The following is a 19,021-nucleotide window of genomic DNA, read 5'->3' on the forward strand; positions in this document are numbered from 1 at the left end:
CCCGACACGTGTACACACCTGCTAGGTCATAGTCAGAAGCACAGTCTACCCTTCAGCAGAAGGGTACCAAGGCCTGTCATTCAACGCTCCAGGCCTTTAGTTATTTATCTAATGGAAATATAGTTGAAATACTGAAATACAGTATTTCAATGTCCATGAGGGACACTGACAGGAGAGACTCAGACCCCCTTAAGGCAGCAAATCCATGGAAGTTCAAATCCCTTAGAGGGCACCGCATATGTACATTCTGTGTACGCGTCTAAAAAGTGTTTTTGTGTGAGTATAAGGTGTGTGTGTGTGTGTGTGTGTGTGTGTGTGTGTGTGCATATGGGTATTTGTGCGTGAGTGCAGCGGTCAAAGGATACTCTGGTGCCAATCCTGGTCTTCTCTCTTGATTGAGACATCCTCATCAATGATGCACGGGCTAGGCTAGCTGGCACAGGCTATTGCTGTTGCTGTTTCTGCTTCCCATCTTGCCATAGGTGCACTGGGATCACAGATGTGTGCCCTGCCACATCCAACTTGATTGTGGGTTCTGAGAACGCAAACTCAGGTCCTCACAGTGCGTGATGTCCTAGTCAGGGTGGCTAATTGCTGTGTTGAAACACCATGGCCTAAAGCAACTTGGGGGTGGGGGTGGGGAGGGTTTATTTGGCTAACGTATTCTTAGCCACCATCCATTGAGAGAAGTCAACGCAGGAACTCAAAGTGGGTAGGAACCTGGGGGCAGGAGCTGGTGCAGAGACCGTGGAGGGGTACTGCTTACTGCCTTGCTCAGCCTGCTTCCTTATAGAACCCAGGACTATCAGTCCTGGGGTGGCCCCATCCATTATGGGCCAGACCCTCCTCTATCAATCACTAATTAAGAAAATGCCCTACCGAGAGAAAGATTCCTTTCCCCTCTCTTGCCCCGACCACCTGTGCTGGGTGAGGGAGCTGACCCTCCCTATTGCCAGCTGCAGCGCTCAGGAAAGTGGACCCTGCACCTCGCCTGGGCAGCACAGTAGAGCTGACCCCTATGGTGGTGGCTAGGGGAGCCAGCTCCAAAGTTGTGAGCATGGGAGAGCTGTATCTATTACTCATCTGTTCTGTGGCGGCAGGCACAGGGGGAGATGCCCCCCCATCAACTCCTGAGGCGGGCGGGGTTGCTGGCCCTGAGGACATAAAAGCCAGAGAACTGTCCCTCACCAGCCGCCATACTCAGAGAGTGGGCCCTATACCTCACCTGGGCAGCTCAGTAGAGCTGGTCCTGAAGGTGTGTGTGTGTGGGAGAACCAACCCTGAGGATGTGAAAGCCGGAAACCGGCCCTGCCCTTTGCTCATGGCTGCAAGGGGTGAACTAGCCAGGGCTATGCTGGTGGGTGGTGAAGATGGGAGAGAGCTGGTAGCCTCACCGATCCTGCAACTACCCAGGCCCAGAACCAGGGTTAAGTGTTGGCCCACCCCAACATCCACCCCATCTGTGATCGGCTGGAACGCGGAGGGGCAGGGGGGGGGAGGGGTCGTGAAGACCCAGGGCTTCAGGATCGCTATGACACAGGGCAGCAAGGCAATGTCCAGGAAGTGTTCCAGTGGTGTCACAGAGGCCCAGGCAGAGTCAGATCAGAGATTGTTTGCAAAGAACCACAGCATGTAAAGATGTATGGATAAAGGGGTTACTGCGTGACTCTACGGTCTCACACTGCGGCTTCCGTGCGGAGGTTTTCCCTTTCTCCCTCCCCCCACTTTTCTCTTACATTTTATTTTGTTTTTTGGGGGGAGGGGCGTGGCAGGGGTAGAGGGCAGATGCGAGGGCACAGGAGATGGGCGGGGTTGGGATGCATGATGGGAAAGACACAAGGAATAAATAAAAAGAAAGCTGAAAGAAAGAAAGAAGGAAGGAAAGAAAGAAGGAAAGAAAGAAGGAAAGAAAGAAGGAAAGAAAGAAAGAAAGAAAATGCCTTACAGGCTTGTTTGCCTACAGCTGGATCTGATGGAGGCATTCTCAACTGAGGCTCCCTCCTCTCAGATGACTCTAGCTTGTATCAAGTTGACGTAAAACTAGCCAGCCACGCGGCAAGTGCTAACCCACTGAGCCATCTCCCTAGCCCACATCCTGTCTATTGTAAACCATCTTCAGAGGGCTTATTATACCTAGTGCAAGGTCAATGCTCTGGAAAACCACTCTATAAAAGTTCTTATGAATGTTTTGTCTGCATGTATGCCTGTGCACCATGTACGTACGGTGCCTGCAGAGGCCAGAAGAGTGCACTGGATTTCCTGGAACCATAATGAGTCCCAGAAAGTTGTGAGCCACTGCGTGGGTGCTGGGAACCAAGCTCAGGTCCTCTGCAGGAGCAGCCAGGGCTCTTAACCACTGAGAGAGCTCTCCAGCCTGCAAATCATTCACATACTTCATTGACTATGGGAAAGTGACAAGAAGAGAACCTGTGTGGTGGCAGTAGTTTTGCTTTTCTAGAATATTCTGTATATGCAGCTGGTTGACTGCAGGTCTAGATGCTAAGGTTACAGAGGGCTGACTCTCCTGAGCCCTCTGGATTAAAGTGAGCACGCCATGAGAACTTCGTGTGGGGGTGAGGCTCAGCATCGGCCTCCCGCCTCTTCCCCAGCTGTTGAGTCTTTCAGTGGTTAAGTTATATTTCTGTCGTGCATATCTGACTGAGAGATAAAACTGATCAATTTCCTCTGTGCGCCTCCCAAGCAATGGCAAGGGTCTTAAAAGCCTCAGCTCCCATTACCTCCTCCTCTGTCTATACATTGTCATCTAATACTGTGTTTCAATTTGATTTTACCATAGTAAACTATTTAGTATCACTGTTGATAAAAATCAATGACTTTTTACACTTAAACATTGTCGGCTGTTTTGTTAAGTGTGGCCGGCTGTCGTTTACCCCAAGGTAGAGACGACAAGGCATCTTCCATCCCACAGGCAGTATGACCTCAGTACTGCGCGTGAAGACAGAGTCTAATTCTTCTCCAGCATCTGGGCTAACCATAGTGACTTGTTTGAGTCAGCGGATGTGGTGGAAGGGGCACTGTGTCACTTCTGAGGCTGTGTGGCTGTCCCTGATTTCTTAGAACTCTCGTTTTGGACACTCCCGGGGCACAGGCCATTTGCCACTAGTCTCCATTAAGCGTGGTCTTTCAGATCCAAGTTCAGGCGCTAGACTTGTAGATGAAGAAGCCTCCATACACTTCCAGACCTCAGCAACTCAAGACTGCAGTAGAGGTTCCAAACATCGGAAGACAAAGTTCAGCCTCCCCTGGCATAGCTTGGGAGATTTCCTGACCCACGGACGCCAAGACTACAATAAGATGTTTGAATGCCAGGCACAATGTAATCTCTGTGTTCGGGAGACTGAGGCAGGACACGAAGAGATGGAGGCCAGTCTGGGCCACATCATGAGTTCCCGTGGAGTTTGAGCCACGTAGAGAAGTGATTAAGTCAGGCAGGGGGAACACACGCCTGTAATCCCAGCATAATAACAAAAGTAACAAAGATACATTTAATTCATTTCAGTAAAAGATAAAATCGTTGGTCTTTTACTTGATTAACTTTGGGGTGATTTGTGGCAGGAAAAGATAACTGGGGACGTGCACCATTGCACATTTTCTGAGTCTGGTTTCCTTCTTTTTTTTTTTTTTTTTTTTTGGTTTTTCGAGACAGGGTTTCTCTGCGTCTTTGGAGCCAGTCCAGGAACTAGCTCTTGTAGACCAGGCTGGCCTCGAACTCACAGAGATCCGCCTGCCTCTGCCTCCCGAGTGCTGGGATTAAAGGCGTGCGCCACCACGGCCCGGCTCTGGTTTCCTTCTTACAGTAGTAGAAGCCACAGCCATTTTTTTTTTTTTTATTGAGACTCTTGAATGATAGATCTTGTTTTTGTCGGGAGGTATCTTTCCCCCCCCCCTTCCTTCTTTAATTTGTCTCTTGTTCTTGAGATAGACCTTTCTATGTAGCCTGGGCTGGCCTTAAACTCACCACCCTCTTGCCTTGGTCTCCCGTTTGAGAATTGCAAGTATAGACTGTGGCTAGCCTTCCTAATTATTTTTTAACTTAAAAAAATGTTTTGTTTTGTTTTCAATTTTTGAGACCAGGGTTATATGCAGCCGAGGGCTAGCCTTAAACTCAATGTGTAGCCAGGGATGATGCTGAAGCCCTTGTGGGGGGTCTCTGCAAATGCTGAGACGGGCAGAAAACCGATTTAAGGGAGGCAAGAAGGAAACCCAGTTCTGTCTAACTTAGCTGGTGATGGGTCAAGCTTCTAGAATGACACCAGGAAGTTTATTTAGCCTTAATACACACAGACACACACTCACACACATCTGGATGTGATGGTGCTCACTTTTAATCCCAGCACTCATGAGGCAGTGAGGCTGTAGGATCTCTGTCAGCTCAGAGGCCAGCCTGATCTACGTAGTATAGATCAGGCTGGCCTTGAGCACAGCCAGGACTACCTAAAGGAACCCTGTTTAAAAAACAAACAAGCAAACAAAATTTTATTTACTGTTTTATGGCTTCTAGTACTATGCAAAGCTGTTTCCAATAAGTCTAATTATTTCTCAGGCTATAGTTTGGTCCCCACCTGTCCCCCACTGGTTCATGCACTAAAGACATGCTTCCAGGATGGCACCGTTAGGAGGTTTTGGTGCATCTAAAAGCTGGTCCTATTGGAAAACTTTTAGGTCACTCCTAGCTCTGCTATGGTGGATGCAGTGTCTAAGGATTCATGGTTGAGGCAATGGCCAACAAGAGGTTTGGCAATGGGCAAAGGCCAGCAGTCCTTTTGGTTCACAAAGTGACCGATGTTGGGGAAAGCACACGGAAGCTGTAGCAGAAGGTAGTCCAGGACCTGCGAGACTGTAGCTCTTGCTGCTACCTAGAAGGAATGCTTTCAACTTACCTTATGTGAAAAATAAATGGGAATTTAAAGAATTTCATTCTTCCAGCTTATTCTTTGCGAGCACTGCCAGCCAATCCCAACAGGCAGGAATGCGGCCCCAGGCGCGTGCTTTCTCTTCTTCCCAGAATACCTTTCTTTTGTTTCCTCTTGTTGAGACCCTAAATCTCCTTCAGGGCTCAATTTTATACCCGTTCCACCCCTAAACTTCCAGCACCTGTCTTAGTCACTGATCTGTTACTGTAAAGATGTCGACACCACGACCAAGGCAACTTATGAAGAAAGCATTTAATTGAGGGCTTGCTTACACTTGCTTACAATTGTGGAGGGCGAGTCTACTATGACCATCGTGGAGGGGAGTGCGCAGCAGGCAGGCCTGGTGCAGGAGCAGTAGCTGAGCTGAGCGCTTAGATCTTATCTACAAGTCAGAGACAGAAGGAAAGGGGGAAAGAGAGAGAGAGAGAGAGAGAGCATGCTAACTGCAATGATGCGGTGTGGGGTGGGGTTTAAAGCCTTCAAGCCCACCCCCAGGGACACACCTCCTTCAGCATGGCTATGCTTTCTCCAACAGGGCCACACCTCCCAAACCTTCCCCAAACAACTTAGCCCTGAACTGGGGACCAAGCATCAAACCTATGAGCCTGTGGGGGCCACCTTGTTCAAGCCACCACACCACCCATTCCCTGGACATAACAACCCTCGTGGCCCTCAGTGTGATCATTTTGTAGTACTTACCTAAATGCCAAGACTTACCTGAGTGATAATGGATGATAACTGAGTTTTCCTTAATCTTTGGTTACTCAGAATAAGCCAATGTTTGGGGCACAGTAGGTGCTTTATAAGTCTCTCTCTCTCTCTCTCTCTCTCTCTCTCTCTCTCTCTCTCACTGGGGTGGTGGGAAGGGGAACACCTACATGGCCTCACAAACAGTTGGCTACTTTTTTAAAATAAGGATTAATTTTTAATTTTACACATATGAATGTTTTGCTGTATGTGTACTGTGTACTTGGTACCCAGGGAGGCCAGAAGAGGGTGCTGGATCTCCTGGAACTGGAGTTACAGATGGTAGTGAGCTGCCCTAGGGGTGCTGAGAACCGAACCCGGGTCCTCTGCCCTGCTGAGCCTTTCTCTAGCCCTGCGGCTGGCTGCTGTGTCAGCAAGCTCTGGTCTATCTCTTTTGGACCCTACTGCCAGTAACAGCTGACTGACACATGCCTGGGGACTTCGGCTATTGACTCGGAGGACTCAGTGGCCCCCCAGAGTTGTTAGAATGCCCATGGGACAAGTTGAGCTGGTGACCGAGACTGGGTGCCTGGGAACCTTTCGAATCTTGGTGACAGGATTTCCCACACTCCCTCTTGTCTCCACTAGGGGGCAGCGCTAACCAAGCCGTTCATGGGCTCCTCTGAGCTCATTCATAAGTTTCAGAATGGAAGGAAAGTAAATCTAGGTAGATTTAGATTATGTGCCCTTTGAAAACCCAAGCAACGGCACTTTCTGTCTGTGCACACAGATATATAACAGCCACCCCAGTTCTTCGGGGTACTTCTCCAGTCCTACACTAGAGAGAAGCCCACTCCCGACTTTTACATCTAAACTTTGTGTGAATGGAAGTGTGTGTGCGTGTGTGTGCAGTCATGTGTGCATGAATATTCTGGATCTTTCCTGACATCTACCTCAGAGTCTTGAGGTGATAAACAGTGTTTTGTACAGCAATCCCTTGGTCTCTATGGAGACTAATTCTAGGACCCCTGAGGATGCCCAAATCACGGTGTTCAACAATGGCCATCGCTTACAGCTTATTTTTCTTTTTGAAATAAAATCTCCTTAGATAGATAGATAGATAGATAGATAATAGATAAATAGATATATAGGCAGACAGACAGACAGACAGAGAGATACAAGCCTACTTAATAAATCTCAGGGTTTATTGTATGTATAATAACATATATATACAATATAAAATTATAAAGTGCAAATCACAATATGATTATTTTATGTAAGATAAAAAAGCATAAAGACTTATTATATTACAATATTTGAATTTCTTTTATAATACAGCTTTGTATGTCAAAGTGTAAAATTATATGTTAATAAAAGAGACATAACATTGTTTTATTGTTTTCAAATTTTCTATATGTATAAATGCTTTCTATGATCTATGATCAATAAATTATTCTGAAAATAAAAAAAAATCTCCTGTAGCCCAAGTTGGCCTCATACCTGGTGTGTAGCTCAGGATGCTCTTGGACACAGCCTCCTGGTGTCCACTTCCCTAGGCCTGGGTTCACAGGTACATGCCATCATGTCTGGTTTATGCATTGCTAAGGGTAGAAGCCAGGGCTTTGTGCATGCTAGCCCAGCACTTGACCAGTGGACTCCTATCCCTAGCCCTAGTTCTTAACCTCAACCTACGTCTGTTAATGTTCAACCTGTGTATGCACGCTGGAGGAGAAAGGTAAACTCACACCATCTGCAATTGCTTTGGAACACCCAGTGCTATGTAAATGCTATGCAAGTAGCTGTTAGAATGCATTGTTTAGGGAACAATGACAGGTCTGTATTGTTTTCTCGGAAGGTGAAATTTCTCTCCCCTTTTGAGACAAGGCTAGGTTGCACTCATGATCCCCCTGCCTCTGTCTGGGATTACAGGCATGCACCGCCATGCCAAGGCTGCAGATGGGCAGATTTTACATCTGTAGTATGTGCCAGGGTGTTGCTCCAGTGCAGTATGGCATCCGGAGGATAACTTGTGAGAGATTCAAGTCAGCAAGCGTGGTCGCAGACACCTTTACCCTCCCAGCCTCTTGACCGGTCACCAGATGGGCAAAGAGGCTATAATACCGCCCTGTTTGCACCTGGCAAACCTTGCTATTCACTTCTGTGTCCGTGACCTTGGTTCTTAGAGGAGCTAGCATTCTGACACTGCAGACTTCCACCATCTTATGTAACAATGTAGGGGTCCTAGGATGCTGATGTCTGGGCCCAATGGAGTCCCAGTTCGTGCAGAGCTCCTGCCTCTGCTGGACCACAGGCTAGCCTGGGCCCCCAATCAGTCTGCAGCTTGCTCACCAGTTCAGCTCCTTCTCAGAAAAGGAGATCTCTATGAGGTGGTCCACACAAGAGCACTTGGCAATGAAAGAGACCGGACAAGTTGAGGGCTGACTGCCACCAGGAGGCTCAATGAGGTGACACGCTGGCTCTGGGTAGGAGGAGTGTCTCGGGAGCTTCAGGGTGACTGGAAGATGTGTAGAAGCATCAGAAGGTGCTCTGGCAATTTCTGGCCTCATGCCGGGCTTCTAGGTTCACAGGGCCTCAGTGAATTCTGCAATACTGACTCTCGCCAGCAGAGGCCGCCCCAGTCCCTGCCGCAGTTCTTTAGGATGGCTTGTTTACCTTGTAGCACAGAGGTTATCCTGTCCTGGGAGCACTCCTTCCCAGGTACCGGCTTTGCTGGAATGGTGGCACGAAGGGCACCATGGGAGGCCTCCAGTGGGCACTCAGGTGGCCTATCAGTTGCTATTTGTAAAACTCCTACTATGTGTCAACCCAGTCATCTGAATACTCACAAAGAGCCAGTGAGGAACCACTAAAGAAGGCACAGCCACACGGCAGAAGTCTTTCTTTAGGACAGGGTCTGATGTAGCCCAAGCTAACCTCAAACTTACTATGTGTCCAAGGAAGACTTTGAACTCAGTTTTTTTTTTTTTTTAAATCAGTCTGTGTGAACGCACACAATGTATGTGTATGGGTGTGTGGGTCAGAGGACAATTTGTGGACTTGGTCCTCTCCTTCCACCTTGGTGTGGGTTCTGGAGATTGAGCTGAGGTTGCCAGGGTCATGCGGCAAGCAAGCGCCTTTGCCCACCGAGCCGTCTTCCAGGAACTGTTTATGCTCCTTGTGCCTCCGTTTCCCCTTCTGTGAACTGGGAGTGGTTGCAGATAGACCCTTTCTGAGGACTTCCCCTCAAGAACTGTCAACTTAGCCCAGTATTGGACTTAGAACAGCAATGTTTGGGAGAGTGTTCTCTGTTTTTCCCTTCACAAGGATTATGGCTAGGCCCCTGGCTACACGAGACAGTCCGACAAGAAGAACATGCATTTCTTACGAGTACATATCCGCCGTATGAAACAATGACTTCATCCCGCCATTTGCACACACATTTGTAACATGCTTTAACCATGTTTAATTCCCATTGCCTTCTCCTGTTCTCTAGTTCCCTCCAGCTGTGCATGGAGGCTCACACCTATGATCCCAGATCTTTGGAGCCTGAGGCAGGAAGATTGCTGTGAATTCCAAACCCGCCCGGGGTTAAAGGACTGAAATCTGTCTCAGGTCAACAAAAGTCCACCTGCAGAGAGTCCCTTTTGCTTTCAAGTCTCCCTTCCTTCCTTTGCCACTGCCAGGGATCGAACCCAGGACCTCATGCATGCTGGGCAAGCCCTGTATCACCGAGCTACATCTCCTACCAGTATGTGCCTTACCTTTTAAAATTTTGCATTCTGTATAGGAAGGAGCACTGGTGACATTTGTCCTTCTGAGCCTGGCCTATTACACGCCACATAATCTCCGGTTCTGACCTGCACGTGACATAACTCCACTCTTTATGGCTGGGTAACACTGCACTGCACACATTGCCCTCATTGGTTGCTGGATGGGCACCTCGGCTGATTGCACAACTCAGTTGGAATGAAGAGTCAGTGGGCACCTCAGTGGTAAAGTACAAGAATTTAGTATGGATGTAAAGTTTTATGATACCTGGAGCCTCCCAGAAATAGAAACCCAGGTGAGGAGGGGCATACAAGGTCCCACCCCAAGCTGAGGGGTTCTTGGTAATTACTGCCTGCCGAGGGAGGGGGTCATCTTCATTCAGAGCGTGATTGCTGGAAAGTTGCTTGCGATGCAGCCAGTAACCCCACACCCAGATATATGTCTGCAGGCAAGCTTAGTTAAACTCAGTGGGTTATAAAAAAAAGGTGCAGAAGTTGGAGAGGGACTTGTTGGGAAGAAGAAAGGGTTCAGCCAGGTGGTGGTGGTGCGCACCTTTAATCCCAGAGACAGGTAGCTCTCTGTGAGTTCGAGGCCAGCCTGATCTGCAGAGTGAGTTCCAGGATAGGCTCCAAAGCTACAGAGAAAGCCTGTCTTGGAAAACAATAACAACATAAAAATAAATTAAAAAAAGAAAAAGAAAGGTCCAGATGGGGTAGGAAGGGACAGAGAGGAACAGGGCGATGATAATGAAAATATATCATACGTGGGCTTACTGATCTTCCAGAGGACCAGAATCATGAGGGCTCACCACCGCCTGTAAGTCCTGCTCCAGGCCGATCCAAAGCTTCTGGCCTCCAAGGACACCCATGTTCAGGTGCGTGTAGCTCCATACAGAAACATTCAATATACATAATAAAAATAAAACTTAAGATTGAAAAATACACTTTATATGTGTATGAAATTGTCAAAGAATAAATAAAAATAGAAAAAAGATGAGGACACAGGTCTGGGAAAGCAGCTAAGTTGGTAGGGTGGCTTGCCTAGTAAGCATGAAGCCCTGGTGTGTGCAGGCATGTGTGTGCATGTATGTGTGTTATTTTTTAAATAACATGAATTGGTTTTTGTGGGAGTGGATATGCACATTCCGTGACACACGCGTGACGGTCAGAGGACAACATGCAGCAGTCAGTTCCTTCTATACACCACGTGGGCCCCTGGGATTGAATTTGGGTGGCTAGGCTAGGCAGCACACATCTTTATCCAGAAGCCATCTCACCAGCCTCTCAGCCCCAGTTTAGACCCCCAGCATTGGAAAGCGGAGGCAGGAGGATTGTGAGTCTTAGGTTATTTTCAGCTATGTGGTGAGTTCAGGCAAGGCTAGGTCATAACGGGAACTTGTTTCAAAAAAGACCCAGAGAAGGGGGAAGTCTGCATGTGTGTACGCTGGTCTGAATTTGAGCCCAAGCACGGCTATAAACACTAGTAGAGTGAAGGATACTGGGGCAAAGTGAGTGTGAACAAATGGTGATGAGCTGGGCGGGGCCTAGCAAGAGCGGTGTGTTCAGGTTCTCCCCTGCCCTGAGGTCAGTGGTAAGCATAGTGTGAGGGGCTCAGGGGTGGCTTCGTGGGAGAAAGGTGGGGTAAAAGAGAGGGACCTTCCTGTTTCTACTACTTCCCGAATGTAGGGAGCCTGTTTAGGACGGATGTCCTGCACCCCATCAGTGGAGTATGTGGGTGTCTGGGCTTGCCTGTCTTTTCCACCTGCGGGCTGCTGGCCTGAGCAGCCTATAGGTCCTGCCCGTGGGGCCACACCACCTGCCTACAGGTGTACGACTAACCCAGTGATTTTCTATAAGGTCTAAAGTTCCAGAGCAGGTCCCTTGATAAGGTGCAGCACACACCTGTGGTAGGGGAATGCAGTTTATCAAGAAGGAGTTTTTGGTTCCAGCCCTGGGCGGCCACTCAATAACCGCTGGACAGGTGAAGTCCAGCGAGGGAGGAGCAACCAGCACTGCCCAGGGACTGGTCTGCCTGCCAGGAGCCCGAGCCTCTCAGACTGGGTCAGTCAGAGCTTTGGGTCAACTACAGCTCTTGGGATCCACAGGCCTCCGATCCAAGGCATTTGGTCTTGCTCTTGCGCAGCTGCCTCTGGCCTTGGCAGAAGTAATACAGCCATTGCCGAGACAAAGGGCACTCAGTAAGGGCGGGGCAGGAAGGAGAAAAGTCCAGGGGCTACGGCGATGTCCGAGGTAACCAGGGCTAGACTGATGTCCCCACCTTCCTCTCGCCACTTCTTCTTACTTAGGCACAGAGACCTGACCACTAGTTCCCTGTTTTATAACGTGGGAACACCAGAGCTAAAGACGAGGTAGGGATCTGTCTAAGGTAACACAGCGGGCACAACTTGCGTCTCCAGCTCTCCATCTCCCTCCTCAAAGAGGACACTGCCATTTCGGGTGCCCCAGGGACCTGCTGAGGACTATTCATCTACCCAGTTTTCTTTCCTTTCTCTCTTTCTTGTTTTTTGTTTTTCGAGACAGCTCTTCTCTCTGTAGCCCTGGCCGTTCTGAAACTCTGTACATCAGACTGGCCTCAAACTCCCAGAGCTGTGCCTGCTTCTGCCTCCCCAGTGCTGGAATTAAACGTGCCACCACCTTTAATTTAAAGGATTAAATAGTGCCCCTACCTCCTGGCACTATTCATTTCTGTAAGGGTCCAAAGAAGCCACTGATTGTGGCCTTGATCTGGAGTCTCAAGAAGGACATAGGCAGCTGCTGCTGCTGCTGCTGTTGAGGGCAACAGAGGTGCAGGGTATTTATAAGCTCCCAAACCGTCCTTGCCACCAGGCAGGCTCAACGGCACAGGTCTCGGGATTTAGCTTGTTCAGTTTAACCTGCTGTGCACTTTCTATATGTGGGGTTGCCATGGTGAGCCATGCCGGCTGCATACTCCTTGAAACTTCAGATGTCCAGATCTCACCCCAGGCCAGGGACACCCAGAGTTCTTGCAGGGGGCTGGGGGTGAGCCCAGATGTTTATTAACAGGCTGTGGGCAGTTCTCATTCATAGGCAGGGGCTGATTAGAAGGCAGAGAGGAAGAACTCTATGCTGCAGCCACACTCTCAGTCCCCGCTTCCTTTTCTCAGGCCAGCCTCCTGCAGTAGGTCTACTGTGAGCAGGGAGACATCATGGGGAAAGTCCCGGATATCGTCATGCGTGACTGCATCTAATTAATCATCAACCCTGTAACGTGATCTCCAGCCTATAAAAGGGGAACCTTCAGAGTCTTGTAAACCTGACCACTGGCCTTCACAGACAGCTCCAGACACAAGGACTTGTCTCTCAGGAGGAGCCCAAGCTAATGGGTGCCCGCCTCAGCCCTGAGGCCAGTAAGTAGACTTCCTGTATGTCTTGAGCTGGCTTCTGGAGGCCGGACCACAGGGAGTTACAGGTGGGAGGTCTGGAAAGGGGGAGAACTGAGACCTTGAGGTCATTGCCAGCTAGAGGAGGTTTCTGCCAAGGTCTGGCGTGCACGAGGCCGTGACTTTCCGGGCTTCCCAGGAACCAAGGAGAGGTTGGGTGACTCAGATCCAAGATGGTTGCAGAGATAAACACCCCTCCTTCCCCACCCACTATCTGTAACCAGTGTTCATCTAAGACTTGGCTACAAAGAGAGAAACAGGTCTGGGGTGGGTAGACGAGTAGAATTTAGAGGGCTGAAGGTAGAAGATGAGGGATTTCAGCTTTGCCATATTAGAGATGGCACCAGGGGCAAGTCATTTTGATGCTGGGTCCTTGGTTTTTATCCTCTGAAGGTTGGGGATAATGCCACCCACCTTGATGGCCTTTAAGGCTCCAAATATCTAAGTCTAAATAGTAACGAGATAGGAAGTTTCTCTGAGACACTTACTTGTACCTGTGGTCACAGTGTCCCTTAGTGGAAGGACGTGGGTGAGTGGGCAGGAGATAGCATTCCAGCTCTTAGCAGAGTCTGGGACCAGGCACCCTGAAGATGCACAAGCAGAACCCTGCTTAGGGCCCAATGGCGAGCACCCAAGGCTCACTCACAGTGGATGGCCACACCCTGAGCCACCTCTGTGTGGCAGCTGTGTTTGGATTCAAGGCAGGGCACCAATGCTGAAAGGGATGTCGTGTAACAGGTGCAGGTGTGTGTGTGTGTGTGTGTGTGTGTGTGTGTGTGCGCGCAGCCAAGTCCACAGTCTCCTTGGTGCTGGGAAGATTAGAAGGGACCTTTCCGGAGACTCTCTCCCCTCTTCCACAAGCTCTGAGTGCTTTTATACAGGATGCAGAGAGTAGAACAGGAGGCTGAAAAGGGCTGAGTGGGTGCCTGGCACCCCAAAAGTCTTGGTAGCTGGAGGGGTGGTGATGAAGATGCTGACAGTGGGAGGCCATCATGGGCTGACCCTAAGGACACGACTTGTGTGTCCCAAACTTCCTAGCGGTCTAGGTTCAGGCCAGCAATGCCCCTTCCCTACAACAGTGGGGAACCCAAAGGCGGAGTCATTGAAGAGGGTCCTCCACTTAACTCTGTTCCATGGAGCTTCAGGATCTGACCTGAAAATGGGGCTCAGCACAAAAACGGCAACCCCTCAGCGGACAGTGCTCTGAACCCTGTGCCAGCCCTGCCAGCTGGAACAGACTCAATTAGAGAGTCGTGTTTAGCTTGTGCCCACCTCTGCCTCTCCCCAATCCAGCAGTGGGATCTGTCAGTTTGCTTAGTCAACGAGTGGGAGGATCCCTGCAAGGCTCTGCCGTCGGAACAGGGCAGAATGGAGACGGTGTCCACCCCGTTAGTGCCACTCTGACCCGGCTCTAAAGTCAGGAAGCAAATCTCGTTGTAAAGGAAAGGTGGGGCCCCTATTGGGGACAAAGTCTTGAAGGCCTTTGATAGACTCGCTGGGTGAGGGTGGCTTTCCTACCTACTCAGCCTGGGCCATGCTCAGTGATTAACCCACACAAGCCATCTGAGAGAGTGAGTGCAGAGGCCAAGCCTCAAGAGGCCCCTTGTCGCTTGCCTGCTGTGACTCCTCCTGAGGGCCACACTCAGGGAGTTGCCCAGAGGCTACTGAAGGAAGGTAGGGATACAAGGCCTGAGCATGCAGTTGAGAGAAGGTGGTTCAAGAGGCTCTGGTCACCTAGCGACCTGGGGAGGCAGCGGTGTGATCCCTCCGTTTCCCCTGTAACATGGGACATGAGAACGTAACTCTCACAGGCCACTGAGGAGTCTCCTGAGTTGCAGTGCAGCTTTGCCCACTCAAACTGGCATCCAGGCCAAGGTTTCCTTTCCTGGGGTGCCAAGGGACCCTTGCATCTCCCAGAGGGCATTCCTAGGGCAGTCCCCTTCCTCACGAACGGACACTCCGCCAGCCAGATTCTCCTGCTTCTCCTCTAGGAAAAAGATGGGGCAGTGAACTCTCTCTCTCTCTCTCTCTCTCTCTCTCTCTCTCTCTCTCTCTCTCTCTTTCTCTGTGTGTGTGTGTGTGTATCTGTCTGTCTGTCTGTCTGTCTCCCTCTCTCCCAGAACAGACCTTCCAGTCTTCTATCCTCCTGGGGATGGGGGATGGCTAGATGAACACCCTGCCCACAGCCAGGGAGGACTGGCCACCATTTAGAGATGAGCAGTTCAAAGTTCTCAGACCCAAAGAGGATGCAAGGCTGTTGGATGAGGCTGAAGGTCCCACTTAGCTCTATTTCTGCTCTTGTGATGGACCAGGGTTGTTGCTTGGGGCTCTCAGGAGAGTACATCTGGCTTCTCCAGCAGCAGGGTGGCAGGTGACTGTTTCCAGCATCCACTTGGTAAGGTCCCTTACCAAGCCTATCCTTGGTCTTCTCTTGAGTTCCTCACATGAATGGTGGCTGTGACCCACCCAGCTGAGTGATGGGGCGGGCTCTGGCGGCAGCACCAGGAGCCCTCAGTCCTATGTCTGGCTCTGCAAGCAGACCTGTGGTCTGTAAGCGGAACAGGAGACAATCGGCTGGTGGGGGATGGGGACTCTCCCGGACCTGGCTCAAGTTCAGACTGAGTTCATCTTTCTTTTAGAGCCAACAGTCAGCTGACTTCCTCTCTTCACCCCCACTTAAAGAGGCAAGGCAGGTCTCTGGGATCAGATCAGCTCCTGCTCTCTTGAAGCCAGGGCTGGGAAAAGGGGCTGCCCCGCAGGGACCTTTCCCTCCTGACTGCCAAGTACCTTTGTATAAGAAGTTCCTTGGTTCTGAAGCCCATGTCCGGCCTTGGCTGATCATAGGCATCTCCGCAGACCCTTCTCAACTTGTTCCCCTGTCCTGTGGGAAACTGCTGTGTTCCCTCTTCCCCCAGGACCAGGAAGTCACCTTGCGGGGTGAAGAGGACATTGATACAGCTCACCTGTGGGGAAAGGAGGTTAGAGAAACAGAGAGGAAGGCATGGCCATAGTGGGCCATAGTGGGCCACCTGCCAGGGCGTGCACAAGTCAGCAAGCCAGCTCCGCTTCTCCAGGCTAGGTGCATGAGAAAACATGAGTGTTACATCTCATCTAGGGGTTGGTGAAAGGGCTCAGCGAGTAAAGGTGCTTGCCGACAAGCTGAACAACTGTAGTTCAATCCCCCCGAACCTACAGGGTAGAAGGAGAGAACTGATTTCTGCAAGTTGTCCTCTGACCTCCACCCATGCATACATCCTGGCACCCAATAAAGAAGTAAGTGTTAAAAAATGAAAAAAAAAACAATAAACCTCAGCTGGGCAGTGGTGGTGCACGCCTTTAATCCCAGCACTTGGGAGGCAGAGGCAGGTGGATCTCCGTGAGTTTGAGGCCAGCCTGGTCTACAGAGCAAGTGCCGGGACAGCCAGAACTGTTATACAGAGAAACCCTGTCTTGAAAAACCAAAAAACCAGCCAACCAACCAACCAACCAAACAAACAACAACAAGACCCAATAAACCTCATCTAAGTTCATATGCCTAACTGTCTGGTTTCATTTTGTTTAACAATAGTTCCCTGTCTATGTAGCCCAGGCTGGCCTGGCCTGGAACCCCTTATATAGCCCAGGCAGGCATGGAACTTGCCTACACCTCCCCAGCGTTGGAATTACGGCACCACCACACCAAGACGCTGCTTTTTCTGTTCAATCTCAGTAATAACCATAGTTCAGGGCTGGGTTTAGACAAGGTTTAGATAGAGGTTCTTTTAATTTTCATGCCAAGCAGAAGGAGCCGCTGAGGCTGCGGACAGGGGAGGTTAACAGACCCAGGCAGGTAGAGTGGGCTGCCCTTTGGGCTTTTAGTAGATCCTTGAGGTTTGCCAGGTGAGGCTTGAGGTCATTTGGGGTGTGGAGGTGGTTCCAGGGAACTTGGGGCCGTTGAAGTGGTCCTCAGTAGGAGGCCCGGTTAGCCTAGGGTGCTGGTCATTATTTGGGGAGCCAGGAGATTAGAATGGGCCCTCACTGACAGGCTATCTGCTCTGCCCCACAGATGCTGAGGTGCCCAGCGAGGCCCTTAGTTTCCACGGGGATGCCACCGGCGCGCAGGTGCATCTGGATGACATGCGGAGCACAGCGCACAGGCGCTCTACATTCCACGATGGCATCGTGTTCAGCCAGCGGCCAGTGTGGCCCGGTGAGCGTGTTGCGCTGCGCGTGCTGCGACAAGAGAAAGGCTGGTGCGGTGGCCTCCGCGTGGGCTTCACGCGCCTCGACCCTGCACACGTGGCTGCGTCCTGCTTGCCGCCTTTCGTGTGCCCGGACCTAGAGGAACAGAGTCCCACGTGGGCAGCGCTGCTTCCAGAGGGCTTCGTTCGTGCGGGGAATGTGGTCTGTTTCTGGGTGAACCGGAGAGGCTGGCTCTAAGCCAAGGTCAACGCTGGCCGCCCCCTCGTGCTGCGCAAAGACGTACTGGTCCAGGGCGCCCCTCTCTGGGCGGTGATGGATGTGTACGGGACCACGAAAGCCATTGAGCTGCTGGGTGAGACAATCCTTGTGGTTTCGGAGTGTGTGGCGTGGGCGACAGAATTCCGGGTGGCTTCATGAACCTGTCTAGAGGCCCTGAAGGAATTGTTCATTCTTTCATGCTCAGTATGCCATCAGCCCATGGCCTAGTGTAAGGATGGGCATGGGAGACTCTAACTGGGCACAAGCCTTGTCCTAAACAATGATAAGATATGACCAGCGCCCAAATAACGTTAGAAGGCTGGTCGCGTTTCACAAAGGAGAAAGCATTTGGATGCGGCTTTGCGCTTAAGTAGAAGTTCACCCCTACACAAGTGAAAAAGAAAGAAAAAAAAACCGACAAAGATGTGAGAGTTCTCAGTTGGGTTCCTAACATGACAGGGAGATTAGCAGTGAGGAAGGGAGTGGCTGCTGAAGGGTAGGGTGCATGCACGCATGCGTGCCTGTGGATTTCTGGAGCTGCTGTGCTGACCCTGAACCTCCCTTTCTGCCTTAGATCCCAAAGCCAACGCCTGGATCATCAGCGGGGAAGCTATGCCGGAGTCTGAAGGTGAGCACTCATCCCCGGATCCCAGCACCGAGTGGAGTGGCTGGGAAATCTGGTTGTTCAAAGCCATCTTTCTAGGTACCACAGAGAGGCTTCCCACAGTTTACTGATGGCTAGAGATCCAGAAACAAGGGGATGTTTCTGCCTTTTAGCTCATTCCCAAATTAGGAGAGTATATTCCTTTGTCTGAAACAGCCTCGGGTGGCTGAATCTGGACTCAGGTTCACTCAATACTGTTTCAAATGCTGGGATTGCAGCCTAGTTTAATCCTATTTTTTCTTCCTTCTTTCTTTCCTTCTTTCTTTCTTTCTTTTTTTGTATTTTGTTTGTTTGTTTGTTTTGAGACAAAGTTTCTTTGTGTAGCCCTGACTGTCCTGGACAGTCTGTAGACCAGGCTGGCCTGGAACTCACAGAGATCCACCTGTTTCTGCATCCCAAGTGCTGGGATTAAAGGTGTGCGCCACCACCGCCTGGCTATCACTACTGTTTTTATTCAATGCTGGAAATCAAACCCAGGGTTTTGTGCATAAGCACTCTACCAACTGAACCACATCCCCAGCCATTTGTGTATGTGCGTGCATGTGTGCGTACATGATTGTTCATATGTGTGTGTACATGTTTGTGCATTTGTGTGTGTGTACACATTGGTCTGTTATGCATGTGTGTGTGGAGTCCAGAGGTAGATCTCAGGTGTTTTCCTCCAGTGTTCTCCACCTTGGTTTTTGACACAAGTTCTCTCACTGATTGGCTAGACTGGCTGGACAGCAAGTCCCTGGGCTTCTTTGGTCTCTGCTTTCCCAACATGTGCCTGACATTTCGCGTGGCATCTGGGGATTCAACCCAGACCAAGCAGGCACTTTACCAACTGAGCCATTGCTCTAGCTAACCACTGTGCTTTTCCTGCCCTGTGGTAAGAGCATCAGTAGGTAGGTGGACTACCCTGTATGTGTGCCTGACCCACGCTGTCTCCTTTTCCAGTTGCATCAGGAGAGGAGTGTGTCATCTGCTTCCACAACACCGCCAACACCCGCCTCATGCCCTGTGGCCACTCACACTTCTGCAGCTCCTGTGCCTGGCACATCTTCAAAGACACGGCCAGGTGCCCCATGTGCCGCTGGCAGATCGAGGAGGTGGCTGTGGAATCTT

At 50.4% G+C, this 19,021-nt stretch overlaps 1 protein-coding gene across 1 annotated transcript in view; it reads left to right on the forward strand.

Annotated features, from left to right (window-relative positions):
* Nucleotides 1-19,021, forward strand: part of Neurl3 (neuralized E3 ubiquitin protein ligase 3) — a 31,653-nt gene extending 12,632 nt beyond the window's left edge. Inside the window, exons 6-8 of the mRNA XM_050134602.1 lie at nt 16,856-17,344; nt 17,825-17,878; nt 18,854-19,021. Of these exons, the coding sequence (XP_049990559.1) occupies nt 16,856-17,229 (374 nt within the window). The 3' untranslated portion in view covers nt 17,230-17,344; nt 17,825-17,878; nt 18,854-19,021. The remainder of the gene's footprint in view (nt 1-16,855; nt 17,345-17,824; nt 17,879-18,853) is intronic.

The sequence above is a fragment of the Alexandromys fortis genome, unplaced genomic scaffold (assembly GCF_014885135.2).
Source record: "Alexandromys fortis isolate MF-2015 unplaced genomic scaffold, M_Fortis_MF-2015_v1.1 scaffold_20, whole genome shotgun sequence".
NCBI lineage: Eukaryota > Metazoa > Chordata > Mammalia > Rodentia > Cricetidae > Alexandromys > Alexandromys fortis.